This window comes from Heterodontus francisci, unplaced genomic scaffold, assembly GCF_036365525.1.
Source record: "Heterodontus francisci isolate sHetFra1 unplaced genomic scaffold, sHetFra1.hap1 HAP1_SCAFFOLD_510, whole genome shotgun sequence".
Taxonomy (NCBI): Eukaryota; Metazoa; Chordata; class Chondrichthyes; order Heterodontiformes; family Heterodontidae; genus Heterodontus; species Heterodontus francisci.
Window position 1 is genome coordinate 274,871 of NW_027140486.1, and position 19,245 is coordinate 294,115.

General features: G+C 51.8%; 1 protein-coding gene across 1 annotated transcript; it reads right to left on the reverse strand.

Annotated features, from left to right (window-relative positions):
• Nucleotides 1-18,117: 18,117 nt before the first annotated feature.
• Nucleotides 18,118-19,005, reverse strand: LOC137359993 (probable G-protein coupled receptor 139; the record flags this gene model as incomplete). The annotated part of the gene is made up of 1 exon (XM_068025588.1): nt 18,118-19,005. A coding segment is annotated over one exon (888 nt), but the record flags the coding sequence as incomplete, so codon positions are not given.
• Between the last annotated feature and the right edge of the window lie 240 nt (nt 19,006-19,245).

A 19,245-nucleotide genomic window follows, 5' to 3' on the forward strand; every position in this document is an offset into this window, starting at 1 on the left:
CAGCCTCTCAAACTAATGCTGTCCCTTAATCTAATGCAGCCCCTCAAACTAATGCAGACCCTCATACTAAAGCAGCCTCTCAAACTATTGCAGACCCTCAACCTAAGGCAGCCCCTCAAATTAATGCAGACCCTCAAACTAAGGCAGCCTCTCAAACTAATGCAGACACTCAAACTAAGGCTGACCCTGAAAGCTATGCAGTCCCTCAAATTAAAGCAACCCCTCAAATATATAACTTCAGTCAAACTAATGACTTCACTCAAACTAATGCAGCTCCTCAAAGTAATGCAGCCCCCCCAAACTATTGCAGCCCCTCATACACAGGCAGCCACTCAAAATAATGCATCCCCTCAAACGAAGGCAGCCCCTCAAACTAAGGCACCCTCAAACTAATGCAGCCCCTCAAACGTATGCAGCGCCTAAACTTATGCAGCCCCTCAAACGAAGGCAGCCTATCAAACTAATGCATTCCCTTAATCTAATGCAGCCCCTCAAACTAATGCAGCTCCTCAAATTAAAGCAGCCCCTCAAATTAATGCAGCCTCTCAAATAAATAACTTCAGTCAAACTAATGACTTCACTCAAACTAATGCAGCTCCTCAAAATAATGCAGCCCCTCAGTCGAATGCATTCCCTCACACTAATGCAACCCCTCAAACTAAAGCAGCGCATCAATGTAATGCAGCATCTCAAATTAATAACTTCACTCAAACTAATGACTTCACTCAAACTAATGCAGCCCCTCAAACTAATGCAGCCCCTCAAATAAATAACTTCAGTCAAACTAATGACTTCACTCAAACGAATGCAGCCCCTCAAACTAATGCAACCCCTCGATATAATGCAGATCTGCAAACTAAGACAGCCCCTCTAACTGAGGCAGACTCTCAAACTAATTCAGGGCCTCAAACTAAGGCATCCCCTAAAACAAAGGCAGCCCCTCAAACTAATGCAGCCCCTCAACCGAATGCAGTACCTCAAACTAAGGCAGCCCCTCAAACTAAGGCAGCCCCTCAAACTAATGCAGCCCTTCAAAATAATGCATCCCCTCAAACTAATGCAGCCCCTCAACCGAATGCAGTACCTCAATCTAAGGCAGCCCCTCAAACTAAGGCAGCCCCTCAAACTTATGCAGCCCCTCAAACTAAGGCACCCCTCAAACTAATGCAGCCCCTCAAACGTATGCAGCGCCTAACCTTATGCAGTCCCTCAAAGAAGGCAGCCTCTCAAGCTAATGCAGACCCTTAATCTAGTGCAGCTCCTCAAATTAAAGCAGCCCCTCAAATTAATGCGGCCTCTCAAATATATAACTTCACTCAAACTAATGACTTCACTCAAACTGATGCAGCTCCTCAAAATAATGCAGCCCCTCAATCGAATGCATCCCCTCAAACTAATGCATCCCCTCAAACTAAAGCAGCGCCTGAAGCTAAAGCAGCGCCTCAAACGAAGCCAGCCCCTCATACTCAGGCAGCCCCACAAACTAAGGCAGAGCCTCAAACTAAGGCAGCCCCGGAAACTAATGCAGACCCTCAATCTAAGGCAGCCTCTCAAACCTATGCAGCCCCTAAACTTAGAAAGCCCCACAATTTTAGCAGCCCCTCAAACGAAGGCAGCCTCTCAAACTAATGCAGACCCTTAATCTAATGCAGCCTCTCAAATAAATTACTTCAGTCAAACTAATGACTTCACTCAAATTAATGCAACCCCTCAAACTAATGCAACCCATCGAAATAATGCAGATCCGAGAAACGAAGGCAACCCCTCAAACTAATTCAGGGCCTCAAACTAAGGCAGCCCCTCAAACAAAGGCAGCCCCTCAAACTAATGCAGCCCCTCAAACTAATGCAGTCACTCAAACTAATGCAGCCCCTCAAATTAAGGCAGTCCCTTAAACTTAAGCAGCCCCTCAATTCAAGGCAGCCCCTCAAAATAATGCAGCCCCTCAAAATAATGCAGCCCCTCAAAGTAATGCATCCCCTCAAACGAAGTCAGCCCCTCAAACTAAGGCACCCCTTCAAACTAATGCAGTACCTCAAACGAAAGCAGCCCCACAAATTAAGGCAGTCCCTTAAACTAAAGCAGTCCCTCAATCAAAAGCAGCCCCTCAATCTAATGCAGCCCCTCAAAATAATGCATCCCCGCAAAATAATGCATCCCCTCAAACTAAGGCACTCCTTCAAACTTATGCAGCCCCTCAAACTAAGGCAGTCTCTCAAACGAATGCAGAACCTTAATCTAATGCAGCTCCTCGAATTAAAGCAGCACCTCAAATTAATGCAGCTTCTCAAATAAGTAAATTCAGTCAAACTAATTACTTCACTCAAACTAATGCAGCTCCGCAAAATAATGCAGCCCCTCAATCTAATGCATCCCCACAAACTAATGCAACCCCTCAAACTAATGCATCCCCTCAAACCAAAGCAGCGCCTCAAACAAAGCCAGCCCCTCATACGAAGGCAACCCCTCAAACTAAGGCTGAGCCTCAAACTAAGGCAGCTCCTCAATCTAAGTCAGCACCTCAAACTAAGGCTGGCCCTCAGTTTAAGTCAGCACCTCAAACTAAGGCTGGCCCTCAATCTAAGGCAGCACCTCAAACTAAGGCTGGCCCTCAATCTAAGGCAGCACCTCAAACTGAGGCAGACCCTCAATCTAAGGCTGCCTCCCAAACAAAGGCAGCCCCGCAAACTAATGCAGCCCCTCAATCTAAGGCAGCCTCTCAAACTTATGCAGCACCTCAAACAAAGGCAGCCCCTCAAACTAAGTCATCCCCTGAAACTAATGCTGCCCCTTAAACTAAGGCAGACCCTCAAACTAAGGCAGACCCTCAATCAAAGGCAGACCCTCAATCAAAGGCAGCCCCTCAAACTAAGGCAGACCGTCAAACTAAGGCAGACCCTCAATCTAAGGAAGCCCCTCAAACTATAGCAGTCACTCAAACTAATGCGGCCCCTCAATCTAAGGCAGCCCTCAAACTATTGCTGCCTCTTAAACTAAGGCAGACCCTCAAACTAAGGACCCCACAATCTAAGTCAGCCCCTCAAATTAATCCAGGCCCTCAATCTAAAACAGCCTCTCAAACTGAGGCAGTCCCTGAATCTAATGCAGCTCCTGAATCGAAGGCAGCTCCTCAAACTAAGTCAGGCCCTCAAACTCAGGCAACCCCTTAAATTAATGCAGCCTCTCAAACTGAGGCAGACCCTCAAACTAATGCAGCACCTCAAACTAAGGCAGCCCCTCAAACTAAAGCAGCCCCGCAAACTAATGCAGCCCCTCAATCTAAGGCAGCCTCTCAAACTTATGCAGCACCTCAAACAAAGGCAGCCCCTCAAACTAAGTCATCCCCTGAAACTAATGCTGCCCCTTAAACTAAGGCAGACCCTCAAACTAAGGCAGACCCTCAATCAAAGGCAGACCCTCAATCAAAGGCAGCCCCTCAAACTAAGGCAGACCGTCAAACTAAGGCAGACCCTCAATCTAAGGAAGCCCCTCAAACTATAGCAGTCACTCAAACTAATGCGGCCCCTCAATCTAAGGCAGCCCCTCAAACTAATGCAGCCCGCAAACTAATGCAGCATCTCAAACTGAGGCAGCTGCTCAAACTAATGCAGCCCCTCAACCTAATGCAGTACCTCAAACTAATGCAGCCCTTCAAAATAATGCATCCCCTAAAACGAAGGCAGCTCCTCAAACTAAGGCAGCCCCTCAAACTAAAGCAGCCCCTCAAACTAAGGCAGCCCCTCAAACTAAAGCAGCCCCTCAAACTGAGGCAGCCGCTCAAACTAATGCAGCCCCTCAACCTAATGCAGTACCTCAATCTAAGGCAGCCCCTCAAACTAAGGCAGCCCCTCAAACTAATGCAGCCCTTCAAAATAATGCATCCCCTCAAACGAAGGCAGCCCCTCAAACTAATGCAGCCCTTCAAAATAATGCATCCCCTCAAACGAAGGCAGCCCCTCAAACTAAGGCACCCCTTCAAACTAAGGCAGCCTCTCAAACTTATGCAGCCCCTCAAACTAAGGCACCCCTCAAACTATTGCTGCCTCTTAAACTAAGGCAGACCCTCAAACTAAGGACCCCACAATCTAAGTCAGCCCCTCAAATTAATGCAGGCCCTCAATCTAAAACAGCCTCTCAAACTGAGGCAGTCCCTGAATCTAATGCAGCTCCTGAATCGAAGGCAGCTCCTCAAACTAAGGCAGGCCCTCAAACTCAGGCAACCCCTTAAATTAATGCAGCCTCTCAAACTGATGCAGACCCTCAAACTAATGCAGCACCTCAAACTAAGGCAGCCCCTCAAACTAAAGCAGCCCCTCAAACTAATGCAGCCCCTCAAACTAAGGCAGACCCTCAAACTCAGGCAGACCCTCAATCAAAGGCAGACACTCAATCAAAGGCAGCCCCTCAAATTAAGGCAGACCGTCAAACTAAGGCAGACCCGAAATCTAATCCAGCTCCTCAAACTAAAGCAGCCCCTGAAAATAATGAAGCCCCTCAAACTAATGCAGCCCCTCAAACTAATGCAGCCCCATAAACTGATGCAGCCCCTCAAACTAATGCTTCCCCTCAAACTAATGCAGAAGCTCAAACTAAGGCAGCCTCAAACTAATACAGACTCTCAAACTAATGGAGACCCTCTAACTAAGGCTGACCCTCTAACTTATGAAGCCCCTCTGACTAATGCATCTCCTCAAACTAATCTATCCCCTCGTAGTAAGGCAGCCCCTCATACTAAGGCAGAACCTCATAGTAAGGCAGCCCCTCAAACAAAGGCAGCCCATCAAACTAAGGCAGACCCTCAAACTAATGCAGCCCCTCAAACTAAGGCACCCTCTCAAACCTCTGCAGCACCCCAAATTAAGGCAGCCCCGCAATCTAAGGCAGCCCCTCAATCTAAGGCAGCCCCTTAATCTAAGACAATCCCTCAATCTAAGGCAGCACCTCAAACCAAGGAAGACCCTCATTCTAAGTCAGCCCCTCTATCTAAGGCAGCCCCTCAAGCAAAGGCATCCTCTCAACCTAAGGCAGCCCCTCAAACTTATGCAGCCCCTCAAACTAAGGCACCCTCTCAAACCTCTGCAGCACCTCAAATTAAGGCAGCCCCGCAATCTAAGGCAGCCCCTCAATCTAAGACAGCACCTCAAACCAAGGAAGACCATCATTCTAAGTCAGCCCCTCAAACTAATGCAGCCCCTCAAACCTCTGCAGCCCCTCAAACCTCCGCAGCCCCTCAATCGAAGACAGCCCCTCAATCGGAGACAGACCCTCAATCAAAGGCAGACTCTCAATCAAAGGCAGACCCTCAGTCTAAGGCAGCACCTCCAACCAGGGAAGACCCTCAATCTAAGGCAGCCCCTCAAACTAATGCTGACCTTCAAACTAATGCAGCCCCTCAAACTTATGCAGACCTTCAAACTAGTGCAGCCCCTCAATTAAGGCAGACCCTCAAACTAATGCAGCCTCTTAAACTAAGGCAGGCTCTGAATCGAATACAGCCCCTCAAACTAATGCAGCCCCTCAATCTCAGGCAGCACCTCTTACTAAGTTAGAGGCTCAAAGTAATGCAGACACTCAAACTCATGCAGTACCTCAAACTGATGCAGCCCCTCAAACAAAGGCAGACCCTCAAACTAAAGCAGCCCCTCAAACTAATGCAGTCCCTCAATCGAAGGCAGGCCCTCAGACAAAAGCAGACCCTCATACCAAAGCAGACCCTCAAACTAATGCGGACCCTCAAACTAATGCAGACCCTCAAACTACTGCAGACACTCAAACTAATGAAATATCTCAAACTAACGCAGAACCTCAAACTAAGGCAGACCCTTGAACTGAGGCAGCCCCGCAATCGAAGGCGGCCCCTCAATCTAATGCAGCCCGTCAAACTAATGCAGCGCCTCAAACTAATGCAGACCCTCAACTAAGGCAGCCTCTCAAACTAATGCAGACACTCAAACTAAGGCTGACCCTCAAACCTATGCAGCCCCTCAAATTAAAGCATCCCCTCAAATAAATAACTTCAGTCAAACTAATGACTTCACTCAAACTAATGCAGCTCCTCAAAGTAATGCAGCCCCCCCACACTAATGCAGCCCCTCATGTAAAGGCAGCCCTTCAAAATAATGCAAAATAATGCATCCCCTCAAACGAAGGCAACCCCTCAAACTAAGGCACCCCTCAAACTAATGCAGCCCCTCAAACGTATGCAGCGCCTAAACTTATGCAGCCCCTCAAACGAAGGCAGCCTCTCAAACTAATGCAGACCCTTAATCTAATGCAGCTCCTCAAATTAAAGCAGCCCCTCAAATTAATGCAGCCTCTCAAATAAATAACTTCAGTCAAACTAATGACTTCACTCAAACTAATGCAGCTCCTCGCAGTAATGCAGCCCCTCAAACTAATGCAGCCCCTGAAATAAATACCTTCAGTCAAACTAATGACTTCACTCAAACTAATGCAGCCCCTCAAACTAATGCAGCCCCTCAAATAAATAACTTCATTCAAACTACTGACTTCACTCACATTAATGCAGCCCCTCAAACTAATGCAACCCCTCGATATAATGCAGATCTGCAAACTAAGACAGCCCCTCTAACTAAGGCAGACCCTCAAACTAATTCAGGGCCTCAAACTAAGGCATCCCCTAAAACAAAGGCAACCCCTCAAACTAATGCAGCCCCTCAACCGAATGCAGTACCTCAAACTAAGGCAGCCCCTCAAACTAAGGCAGCCCCTCAAACTAATGCAGCCCTTCAAAATAATGCATCCCCTCAAACGAAGGCAGCCCCTCAAACTGAGGCACCCCTTCAAACTTAGGCAGCCTCTCAAACTTATGTAGCCCCTCAAACTAAGGCACCCCTCAAACTAATGCAGCCCCTCAAACGTATGCAGCGCCTAACCTTATGCAGTCCCTCAAACGAAGGCAGCCTCTCAAGCTAATGCAGACCCTTAATCTAGTGCAGCTCCTCAAATTAAAGCAGCCCCTCAAATTAATGCTGCCTCTCAAATATATAACTTCAGTCAAACTAATGACTTCACTCAAACTAATGCAGCTCCTCAAAATAATGCAGCCCCTCAATCGAATGCATCCCCTCAAACTAATGCATCCCCTCAAACTAAAGCAGCGCCTGAAGCTAAAGCAGCGCCTCAAACTAAGCCAGCCCCTCATACTCAGGCAGCCCCACAAACTAAGGCAGAGCCTCAAACTAAGGCAGCCACGGAAACTAATGCAGACCCTCAATCTAAGACAGCTTCTCAAACCTATGCAGCCCCTAAACGTATAAAGCCCCACAATTTATGCAGCCCCTCAAACGAAGGCAGCCTCTCAAACTAATGCAGACCCTTAATCTAATGCAGCCTCTCAAATAAATTACTTCAGTCAAACTAATGACTTCACTCAAACTAATGCAGCTCCTCAAAGTAATGCAGCCCCTCAAATTAATGCAGCCCCTCAAATAAATATCTTCATTCAAACTATTGACTTCACTCAAATTGATGCAGCCCCTCAAACTAATGCAACCCATCGAAATAATGCAGATCCGAGAAACGAAGGCAACCCCTCAAACTAATTCAGGGCCTCAAACTAAGGCAGCCCCTTCTGAGCTCATGTCCTCCCTCCGTCTGAGCTCCTGTCCCGCCTCCACCTGAGCTCCTGTCCCCGTCCCCCTGAGCTTCTGCCCCCTTACCCTGAGCTCCTGCAAACTCCCCCTGAGCTCCTGAACCCCTCACCCCACCTCCTGTCCCCCTGACACTGAGCTCCTGTCCGCCTCCACCTGAGCTCCTGTCCCCCACCCCTGAGCTCCTGCCCCCTCTCCCACGAGCTCCTGTCGCCTCTCCCCTGAGCTCTTATACCCCTCCACCCGAGATTCTTCCCCCTACCCCGAACTTCTGTCCCCCTGAGCACATGACCCCTCTCCCCTTGTTCCTGTCCCCTCCGCTGTGCTCTTCCTTCCTGATCTCCTCTTCCCCCTCCCCTGAGCTCCTGTCCCCCTCCCCCTGAGCTCCCGTCCCCCCTTCATCTGAGATCCTGTTCCGCCTCCCTCAGACCTCCTGTCCCCGTCCCCCTGAACTCCTTCCACCTCCTCCTGAGCTCCTGTCCCACTCCTCCTGATCTCTTGTCCCCCCTCCGTCTGAGCTCCTGTCCCACCTCCCCCTGACCTCCTGTCCCCATCCCCTTGAACTCCTCAGCTCCTGTCTCCCTCCTCCTGAGCTCTTGACCCCCCTCCGTCTGAACTCCTGTCTCGCCTCCCCCTGACTCTTAGACCCCTCACCCTGAGCTCCTGGCCCCCGGACCCTGAGCTCCTGTCCTCCCTCCGTCTGAGCTCCTGTCCCGCCTCCCTCTGAACTCCTGTCCCCGTCCCCCTGAGCACCTGTCCCCATCCCCCTGAGCTCCTGTCCCTCCCCCTGAGCTCCTGTCACCCTCCCCTGAGCTCTTGTCCCCCTTCCATGAGATCCTACCCGCCTCCCCTGAACTCCTGTCCCCCTCCCCTGAGCTCCTCTCTCCCACACCTCAGCTCCTTTCCCCTCCGCATTAGCGCTTGGCCCCTCTCCCTGAGCACTTGTCCCCATCTCCCCGAGCTTGTTTGCACCTCTCCTGAGCTCCTGTGCCCCTCTCATTGAGCGCCTGTCCACCTCCCCTGAGCTCCTGTCCCCCCTCCATCTGAGCTCCTGTCCCGCCTCCCTCTGAACTCCTGACCCCGTCCTCCTGAGCGCCTGTCCCCATCCCCCTGAGCTCCTGTCCCTCACCCTGAGCTCCTGCCCCCCTCCCCTGAGCTCTTGCCCCCTCCCATGAGATCCTACCCGCCTCCCCTGAACTCCTGTCCCCCTCCCCTGAGCTCCTCTCTCCCACAACTCAGCTCCTTTCCCCTCCGCATTAGCGCTTGGCCCCTCTCCCTGAGCACTTGTCCCCGTCCCTCCCAGCTCGTTTGCACCTCTCCTGAGCTCCTGTGCCCCTCTCATTGAGCGCCTGTCCACCTCCCCTAAGCTCCTATCCCCTTCCCCCTGAGCTCCTGCCCCCTCCCCTGAGCACTTTTCAGCCCTCCCCTGAGCTCCTGCCCCCCCAGCTCCTGTCCCCCTCTCCTGATCTCTTGTCCTCCCTCTCCTGAGCTCCTGTCCCACTGAGCTCCCGTCCCCCTCCCCTGACCACCTCCCCCTTCCCCCTCAGCTCCTGTCCCCCTCCCCTGATCTCTTGTCCCCCTCTCCAGAGCTCCTGTCCCACTGAGCTCCTGCCCCCCCTCCCCTCAGCACCTCTCCCCTTCCCGCTGAGCTCCTGCACCCCTCCACTAAGCTCCTGTCTCCCTCCCCTGAGCTCGTGCCACCCTTACCCAGAGCCCTTATTCCCCTCCCCGCGAGCTCCGGTCTCCCTCACCCTGAGCTCTTTTGCCCCTTTCCTGAGCTACTGTCCTCCCTTCCCTGATCCCCTGTCTCCTCTCCCTGAACCCGGTCTCCTCGAGTTTCTGTCTCCCTCAACCTGAACGCTTGTTCCCCTCCCCTGAGCTCCTGTCCCCGGCCCCACGAGCTACTGCCCCCACACCCGAGCACCTGGCCCCCTCACCCTGAGCTCCTGTTCTCCTCCCCCTGAGCTCCTATCCCAATCCACTGAGCTCCTGTCGCCCCTCCTCCTGAGCTCCTGCCCCCTCCCCCTGAGCTCCTGGCTCCCTCCTCCTGAGCTCCTGTTCACCTCACCCTGAGCGCTTTAACCCCCCCCCATGAGCTCCTGTCCACATCCACCTGAGCTCCTGTCCCCCTCACCTGAGCCACTGTCCCCTCCCCCTGAGCCCTGTCGCCCCGACCTCCCGTCCCCCGAAACCAGAGCTCCCGTGAGCTCCTGTCCCCATTCGCTCGAGCTCCTGTCCTCCCCTGAGCTCCTGTCTCCCCAACCCTGAGCTCCTATCCCATCCTCATGAGCTCCTGGCCCCTCCCATGAGCTCCTGTCCCCCTCCACCTGCTCTTCTGTCCCCCTCCCCTGAGCTCCTGTTCCCCTCCCCTGAGCTTCTGTCCTTCCAGACGAACTCTTGTCCCCCTCCCCCCGAGATCCTGTCCCCCCTACCCTGAGCTCTTCTCTCCCACCATTGAGCTCCTGTGCCCCTCCCCCTGAGCGCCTGTCCACCTCCCCTGAGCTCTTGTGCCCCATCCGCTGAGCTACTCTCCCCCAACCCCTGGAGCTCTTGTCCCCTCCCTGAGCACCTATCCCCTTACCCTGAGCTCCTGTCCGCCTCCCCTGATCTCTTGTCCCCCCTCTCCTGAGCTCCTGTCCCACTGAGATCCTGTCCCCCTGACCTGAGTGCCTCTCCCCTTCCCGCTGAGCTCCTGTCTCCCTTCCCTGATCACTTGTCCCCCCTCTCCTGAGCTCCTGTCCCACTGAGCTCCTGTCCCCCTGCCCTGAGCGCCTCTCCCCTTCCCGCTGAGCTCCTGTCTCCCTCCACTGAGCTCCTGCTCCCTCTCCTGAGCTCGTGCCACCCTTGCCCAGAGCTCTTATTCCTCTCCCCCAGAGCTCCTGTCCAAGTCTGCCTGAGCTCCTGTCCCCCTCCCCTGAGCCCATGTCCCCTCCTCCTGAGCCCTGTCACCCCGAGCCACTGTCTCCCTCAACCTGATCCCCTGCCCCTGAGCTGTTGTCCCCCTCCCCCGAGATACCGTCCCCCCTCCCCATAGCTCCTGTCCCCTACCCTAAGCCCCTGTCCCCTCCTCCTGAGCCCTGTCGCCCCGAGCCACAGTCTCCCTCAACCTGATCCGCTGCCCCTGTGCTGTTGCCCCCTCCCCCGAGCTACTGTCCCCCCTCCCCTGAGCTCCTGTCACACACTCCTGAGCTCCTGTCCTCTCTCCCCTGAGCTCCTGTCGCCTCTCCTTTGAGCTTTTGTCCCCCTCCCCACGAGAACCTGTCCCCCTCCCCTGAGCTCCTGACCCCCCCTTAGCACTTGACCCCTCTCCCCGTGTTCCTGTCCCCTCCCCTGAGCTCTTCCCCCGATCTTCTCTTCCCCCTCCCCTGAGCTCCTGTCCCCTTCACCTGAGCTCCTGTCCACCTCCTCCTGAGCTCTTGTCCCCCTCTATCTGAGCTACTGAGTCCCTCACCCTGCCTCCTGTCCCCCTCACATGAGCTCCTGTCCCCCTCCACCTGAGCTCCTGCCTCCTCCCCCTGAGCTCCTCTCCCTATCCCCCTGAACTCCTGCCCCCTCACCCTGAGCTCCTGCCCCCTCCTACTGAGCTCCTGACACCCTCACACTGAGCTCCTGTCCTCCTCCACCAGAGCTCCTGCCCCCTCCCCTGAGCTCATGACCCCCTGAGCTCTTGTCCCTCTCCACCCCATGCTCCTGTCCCCCTCGCCTTAGCTCCTATCTCCCTCCCCTGAGATCCTGCCCCCTGCCCCTGAGCTGTTGTACATCTCCCCCGAGCTACTGTCCCCCTCCGCAGAGCTCATGTTCCGCATCCTTGAGCTCCTGTCCCCTCTCCCCTGAGCTCCTGTCGCCTCTCGCCTGAGCTTTTGTCCCGCTCCCCCCGAGATTATGTCCATCTCTCCTGAGCTCCTGTTTCCCCTGAACACTTGACCCCTCTCCCCGTGTTCCTGTCCCCGTCCCCCTGAGCTCCTGGCCCCCTCACCCTGAGCGCCTGCCCCCTCAACTTGATCTCCTGTCCCCTCCACATGAGCTCCTGTCCCCTCTCCATCTGAGCTCCTGTCCCGCCTCCCTCTGAACTCCTGTCCCCGTCCTCCTGGGCTCCTGTTCCCCCCCTCCCGTCTGAGCTCCTGTCCCGCCTCCCCCTTAGCTCCTGTCCCCGTACCCCTGAGCTCCTGCCGCTTCCCCGTCAGCTTCTGTCCTTCCCCTACTGAGCTCCTGACCCTCACCCTGCCACCTGTCCCCCTCACACTGAGCTCCTGTCCCCCTCCACATGAGCTCCTGCCCCCTCCACCTGAGCTCCTGTCCCCCACCCCTGAGCACCTGCACCCTCTCCCCTGAGATCCTGCCCCTCCCCCTGAGCTCCTGACCCCTCCTCCTGAGCACCTGTCCCCCCATCTGAGCTCCAGTCCCGCCTCACCCTGGGCTCCTGTCCCCGTACCCCTGAGCTCCTGTCCTCCGGCCCAGGAGTTCCTACCCCCTCCATTGAGCTCTTGACCACCACCCCCGAGATCCTGTCCCCCTCTCCTGAGCTCCTGTCCCACTTGCTCTGAGCCCATATCACCCTCCCTCCGAGCACCTCTCCCCACCCCCGAGCTCCTGTCCCACCTCTCTGAGCTCCTGCCCTCCTTGCCATGAGCTCCTGTCCCCCTCCCCTGAGCTCCTGTCCCACGAGCTCCTGTCCCACTCCCCTGACCTCCTGCCCCCTTGCCCAGAGCTCTGTCCCCCTCCCGCAAGGTTCTCTCCACCTCCCCTGAGCTCCTGCCCCCCTCCTGTACCCTCCCCTGAGCTCCTGTTCCCCCCGAGCTCTTGTTCCCCTCCACTGAGCTCTTGTCCTCCACCCCCGAGATCGTGTCCCCCTCCCCTGACTTCCTATCCCCCTCCCCTGAGCTGCTGTCCTTCTCCCCCGAGATCCTGCCCCCTCCCCTGAGCTCATGTCCCACTTGCCCTGAGCCCTTATCCCCCTCCTTCCCAGCTCCACTTCCCAACCCCCGAGCTCCTGTCCCACTCCTCTGAGCTCCTGTCCCACTTGCACTGAGCTCTTGACCCCCCTCCCCTGAGCTCCTGTCCCATTGAGCTCCTGTTCCCCTACCCTGAGCTCCTGCCCCCCTTGCCCAGAGCTTTGACCCCCACCCCCGAGCTCCTCTCCACCTGCATTGAACTCCTGTCCCCGTCCTGTCGAACTCCTGTATCCCTCCCCCGAGCTCCTGTCCCACCCCACCTAGCTCCTGACCCCCCTAAGCTCTTGTACTCCTCCCCCCGTGCGCTTGTCCCCTCCGCTGAGCTCTTCCCCCCTGAGCTCCTGTCCCCCCTCCACTGAGCTCTTGTCCCCCTCCCCCTGATCTCTTGTCCCCCACCCCATGAACTCTTGTCCCCCACACCTGAGCTCCTGCCCCCTCCCCTGTGCTCCTGTCCCCCTCCCTTGAACTCCTGTCCCCCTCCCCCGAGCTCCTGTCCCTTCCCCCTGAGCTCCTGTCCCTCTCCACTGAGCTCTTGCCCCCTCCCCAGAACTGCTGTCCCCTTCCCCCCGAGCTCATGTCCCCTTCCACCCGAGCCCCTTTCCCCCAAGCTCCTGTCCCCTTCCCTCTGAGCTGCTGTGCCCTCCCCTCGAGCCCCTGTCTGCCTGAGCCCCTATCCCCCTTCCCCCGATCGCCTGTCCCCTCCCCGCCTGTCCCGTTGAGCTCCTGTCGCCCTCTCCCGAACTACTTTCCCTCTTCCACCAAACTCCTGACCCCTTCACCCAAGCGAAAGAGGGAAACTGCCTGATTGAGACAGACAGAGTAGGAGAGCAAGCGATGAACAGTGGGCGAATAAGTTAATAGAGGAATAGAGGGTGGCGTGACAGTAGGAGAGACAGAGCATGAGCGATTGAAAGAGAGAGAGAAGGGGCATGAGAGAGAGAATCAAAAATAGGAAGAGAGAGCAGGCGATGGGAATGAGAGAGAAAGAGAGAGAGTCAAAATCAGAGCGAGTGTAATGAATGTCACACTGACAGAGCATGAGAGAGCGAGAGTTTGAGGGACAGAGAGAGACTGAAGGAATGAGACAAAGTGGAAAAGTGAGAGGGACTGAAAGTCCGATAGACAAAGCATGAGAAAGAGAGAGAATGATGGGAATGTGAGAGGAAGAGAGAGAGAGACAATTGGAATGTGGGAGAATGCGTACCGAAAGTTACACTGGCAGAGCACGAGAGAACGAGAGGCAGAGTGAGAGAGAGAGAGAGAAAGAGCGAGACATTCAGAGATTGAGACAGACAGGGAATGAGAGCGAGTGGGAATGAGAGAGAGGATGAGAGACAGAGAGAAAGAGCGGAATGGGAGAGCAAAAGAGGCAGAACTAAAATGCAACAGACAGAGCATGAAACAGAGACAGACAGACAGATAGGGCCGCAGGGGGGAGAGACTGAGAGAGAGAGAATGAGCGTCATACTGACCGAGCATGTGTGTGTGTCAGACCGAGATAGAGAGAGAAAGAGAGAGAGAGAGGGAGAGGGAGAGAGAGACAGAGAGAGAGAGGGGGAGAGAGAGACAGAGAGAGAGAGAGAGGGAGAGAGAGAGACAGACAGACAGAGAGAGAGAGATAGAGACAGAGAGAACGGTACAGACAGACAGGGAAACTGAGAGAGAGAAAACGAGAGGGTGAATGAGTGATGCAGGCAGCGCACGAAAGAGAGAGACAGACAGTGAATGAAAAACAGTCAGCCCGACAAACAGGGATGAGAGAGTGACATAGAGACCCGGAATAATACTCTGGGGCATGAAATCTATACCCACAATGGCACCTGATGATATTTAATTTCAATTCATTAATTAATATTAACCTGGAATTGGAAGATCGCCTCAGCAATGAACCTCTCATTGATTGTTATAAAATTCCATCTGGTTCACTAATGCCCTTTAGAAAAGGAAATCTGCTGGTCTGCCCTAGGAATGTTTCAGCGGGATAGACAGAGCATGCAAGAGAGAGACTCTGTGACAGGGAATAAAGGTGGTGTGAATGAGAGCATGATTGACAGAGAAAATGTGCGAGATGGAGAGATGGAATGAGCAGAAGGGAGAAGGGAAAGACAGTCCGACAGAGCATGAGAAAGTGATGGAATGAGCAAAGAGGAGAGAGGGAAGGAAAGAGAAACAGGCAGTGAATGAAAGAGATAGACAACGATTGAGAGTAGAACAGGCAGTACGAGAGAGAGAATGAGAGGGACTGAGACCCGAACAATCAGACATACAAAGAGAGATCTGGAGCTGTTTTAGTTCAATGTGAGGGTTTGAGCTGTGTGTAGAATTGACCTGTGTCACTGGTTCATTTCCCAGTCCCAGGTGGAGCCTATGAGCGGGATCAGATATTTGCAAACTGCAGTAATGTTGCCGACAAGGACTTGGAGTTAAAGATTTTTAATCAGTAAAACAGGTCACCTCGTCAAATCAGTTCTATCCTGGATTAACCTGTCAATGGACAGGGAACAAAGGGAGCAGATTGAGAGACATCTCAAAGTGTTACAGACTCAGTGGGTGAAGCAAACTGCTGATCTGGGGTGTTTCTGGGTGGGAGGGGACTCAGTCCCAATTACAAACCCTCCTCCCTCACGCTCTCCAGGGGAAGGGATATCTCTCCGCCTGTTGTGTGTGGGTTGTGTGCTCTCAGTGTCTCTTTGTCTCCACCTTTATCAATTAAATTCTTTCACTTTCTCAGCGGGATTTGTTTGTGATGGGTTGTTTCTGAGAGAATATCAGAATAACTGAGAGAGGAAGGTCTTGGATCTCCGTGTACCTTTTCTTATGAATATCTTGCTTTGATTTATCCAAATTTTCTCTTCCCTCTCTTCCTGGTGACATTTCTTTTACTTTGATAACTGTAATGATAAGATGCTTAAAGGGAATGAAAGAGATTTGGGATGAAATTTTTATTGGACAGGATCTTCCTCTGCTTTGGTCAAAGACCTACACCCTGAGGCAGCAATCGATGGGACTCTGTTTGTTTGTGTCTGTTAATTATACCATTGGTGAATTTTCTCTCCCAGACTCTGGGGTTCATCGCCTCGGTTACATGTGCTCCTGTTGGATTTCGGTCCTTGAGTTTGAAAGGGGTTTAAAGCTTCAGTTAATTTAAACCTGGCCTTTCAATATGCCACAAACATGTTAATCCACGATGCAGGATAGTAAGTGTTCACCCCGACAGAGACGAGATCGAAGTCATCAATGAGAACCCATGTGAATGTTTCTTATAATTTTTGAATAATTCTTCTGTTTCCGGACAATTGAATGAAGTCAATGCACGGAGTGCGACCATTTTAAGTAATTGTACACTGCGACCATTTTTAGTGATATGCACTGCGGACATTTTAAGTGATATATATGTCAAACATTTTAATTGATATGCATTGCGTCCATTTAAAGTGATTTGCAGTGCGACCATTTTAATTGACAGGCAGCGTGACCATTTTAGGTGATATGCTGTGCGGCCATTTTAAATGATATGCAGTGTGACCATTTAAGTGATATACTGCGCGGCCACTTAAAGTGAAAGGCACTGTGTCCATTTTATGTGATATGCAGTACGGCAATATTAAGCAATATGCAGTGTGACCATGTTAATTAACATGCAATGCAACCACTTTAAGTAATAAGTACTGTGATCATTTATAGTGATATGCTGTACAAATATGTGATGCGATTTTCAGTGTGGACAATCTTAAACGATATGGAGTGCAATCCTTGTGAGTGATATGTACTGCGGCCATTTTAAGTGATATGCAGTGAAACAATTTTGAGTGATCTTTCAAGTGTAGGATAAGTGGTTTATTTTTAAAGGCTTCATCGTCAAACTGAAGAAACTTTGGACTAGTTTTTTTATTCAAAGGAGAACTGAAATAATTGGTATGGCAGCAATGTTTACTGGTTGTTACATGACTCCCAAATTATTTAAAAATGGAGCAGAAGCCCTTGCAACACGGGATGTTGTGGGCAGATAAGCGACAGGTGTCTCTTGATAGGACATGCCTGGAGCAGCAGCGGGCGCCTTAAAGGACAGCAAAACTCACAACTTTTCATTGTAGAGTCACTGCGGTTTACTTTCTGGAATGAGAAAAAGTTAGCCTGTCGCTGAAGATGTGTCAATTAAGGGGAGAAGATGACAACCCTGCTTGTTTTCTAGCAACTCTATAAAAGACACGGAGAAGTCCACTGTGGCAATTCATGTCGTCTCCGATCTTTGAAAAAAGCCTGCCGACCTACTTCTCAATGCCACCTGAGAAGAACTGTTCTAAACGATCCCAGCGACTCATCTATGTTTACTCAGAAGTTAGTCTGTATGTCAGTATTCGAACACAATACAGCTATCTCATCTACTGTTTTCATAAGAAATGAGCAAGTATTCAATCCAAATGTTTTTGTCTGTAACAGAGATATGAATCGCAAAAAAAAATCCCTTTTTATTTTTGGGGTTAACCGGTTTATGGATGTATGTGCCTGGATGAGTGTGAGGGGCTAAGGTTAAAAAGTGGCTTTCAAATTTCAATTTGTGTGATTATGTTTTACTTCATTACTGGTTGAGACTTATTTTTAATAAACAGATAATTTTGTTGAAAGTTAAAGAAAACTGACCAGAGTGTTCTATTCTGAGGAAAATAGAGTATAAGATTGACAAAGTGGGAACATTTAAAATATATGCTGTGACCTGTGGAGAAGTGGGACTCGAGTAAACTGTTCAGTCCTCCCGCCTTTATTGTAACACAGGTCAGAGGCTGATAATTCTGTGGCGAGTCACTCACCTCCTGTCACCCCAATGTCTGTCCACCATCGACAAGGCACAAATCAGGAGTGTGATGGAATACTCTCCACTTGCCTGGATGGGTGCATCTCCAACAACACTCAAGAAGCTCGACACCATCCTGTGCAAAGCAGCACGCTTGATTGGCACCCCATCTACAAACATTCACTCCCTCCACCACCGGCGCACATTGGCAGCAGTGTGTACAATCTACAAGATGCACTGCAGTAATTCACCATGGCTCCTTAGACAGCACCTTCCAACCCGCAAGCACAACCATCTGGAAAGACAAGACAACAAGATGCAAGGACACACCACAACCAGCAAGTTCCCCTCGAAGCCACTAAGCATCCTGACTTGGAACCATATCGCCGTTCCTTCACTGTCGTTGCGTCAAAACCCTGGAACGCCATTCAAAAGAATATTGTGTCTGGACCTGCCCCACATGGAATGCAGCTTCGAACAGCACTGTTATATTAGCTGCACCAAAGGGACTGCAGCCGTCACGTTGAAAGCTCACCACCACCTTGTCAAGGGCAATTAGGGATGGGCAATAAATACCGCCCTGCTCTGTCTCCAAAGCGACAGGCCTCGCCCGTTGTCTTCCACCATAGCAACAGGCCGCCCCATCGTACTGTCAGAACAGTGACAGGCCCTGCTCCCTGTTCTGTCAACATAACGACAAGACACCTCTCCTGGCTGCTGGAAATAGTTATTTAGTGATTTAGTTTCTCTCATCAATGAATTAGTTCAACAACTGGGTAAAGGGATATTTCAGCACATTCTTCAACTGCTCTCTGAACTGAGTCTGGGTCACGGCATAAATCGCAGTGTTTGTGCAGCAACTCAGGAGCTGCAGCATAAAGCCCAATTCCTGCAGAATACGAGGTGGACGTGCAGACACAGACACCAACGTCAAATTCCACATCCGTGTCCATATGGAAAGCACCATTAACGCTGCCCACAAAAGAATGAAATTGGCCGAGATAACTAGCAGTAAAATGATGGATTTCCTTCGGCTCTCCATCTGTGCGTCTCGGCGAGTCTCCCCAGTGCTGTGAGCCCGGAGTCTCCTGCGTGCTCTGCTGCTCACAAAGATGTGTCTGACGGTGAGAGCATTGAGCAGCAGAATCACCACAAATGGGAGCCCTGGGGTTAGAATGTGATGGAGGAATTCGATTGATACCCAGACACGAGACATCTGAACATCCCCTGTTACAGAACAAAACCAGGGGAGGTTCCCCAGCCAATACCAATCTGATAACATAAAATACCAGAAGGTGTTCTTTAAACAGCTCAGCACAGTCACTGTTCCCAGAGCCACAGCAGCCGTTTTCTCGCTGCAATATTTACATTTCAGCTTCTGGCAACAAATAGCTACAAATCGATCAAAGGTGAAAGTGACGGTGAACCAGACAGAACAGTCTGTGGCTGTGTAAAGCAGGACGGCGTGGATATTACACACGGGGATGGACCGCAGGAACTGAAACTGTTTCCAATAAACAATGGGAATGTGTCTCAATATCAGGTCCAGGATAATGACCAATAGATCCGCCGCTGACATGGCCACCAGGTAGCGAGTGACACATTTGGAGAGACCGCACTTCCTCTGAGTCAGGATCCCAATCGTCAGCAAGTTAACTGTGAGGAAGGTAAATAAAGAGAGAAATTATACATCAGACTGGAGCAAAGTTACCAGTTTGATTGAGGACTTATTGAGATTTACAAATATGTCACTGCATCCAATGTTATGCTGAAATGATTGGACCTGAAATAACAAACGGGAAGGTCTGCAATACGATGGAAGACAGGAGAGATGAAATGACTAAAGGGTGGTATTGAAATTATTAAACTCAATGTAAATCATAATCCT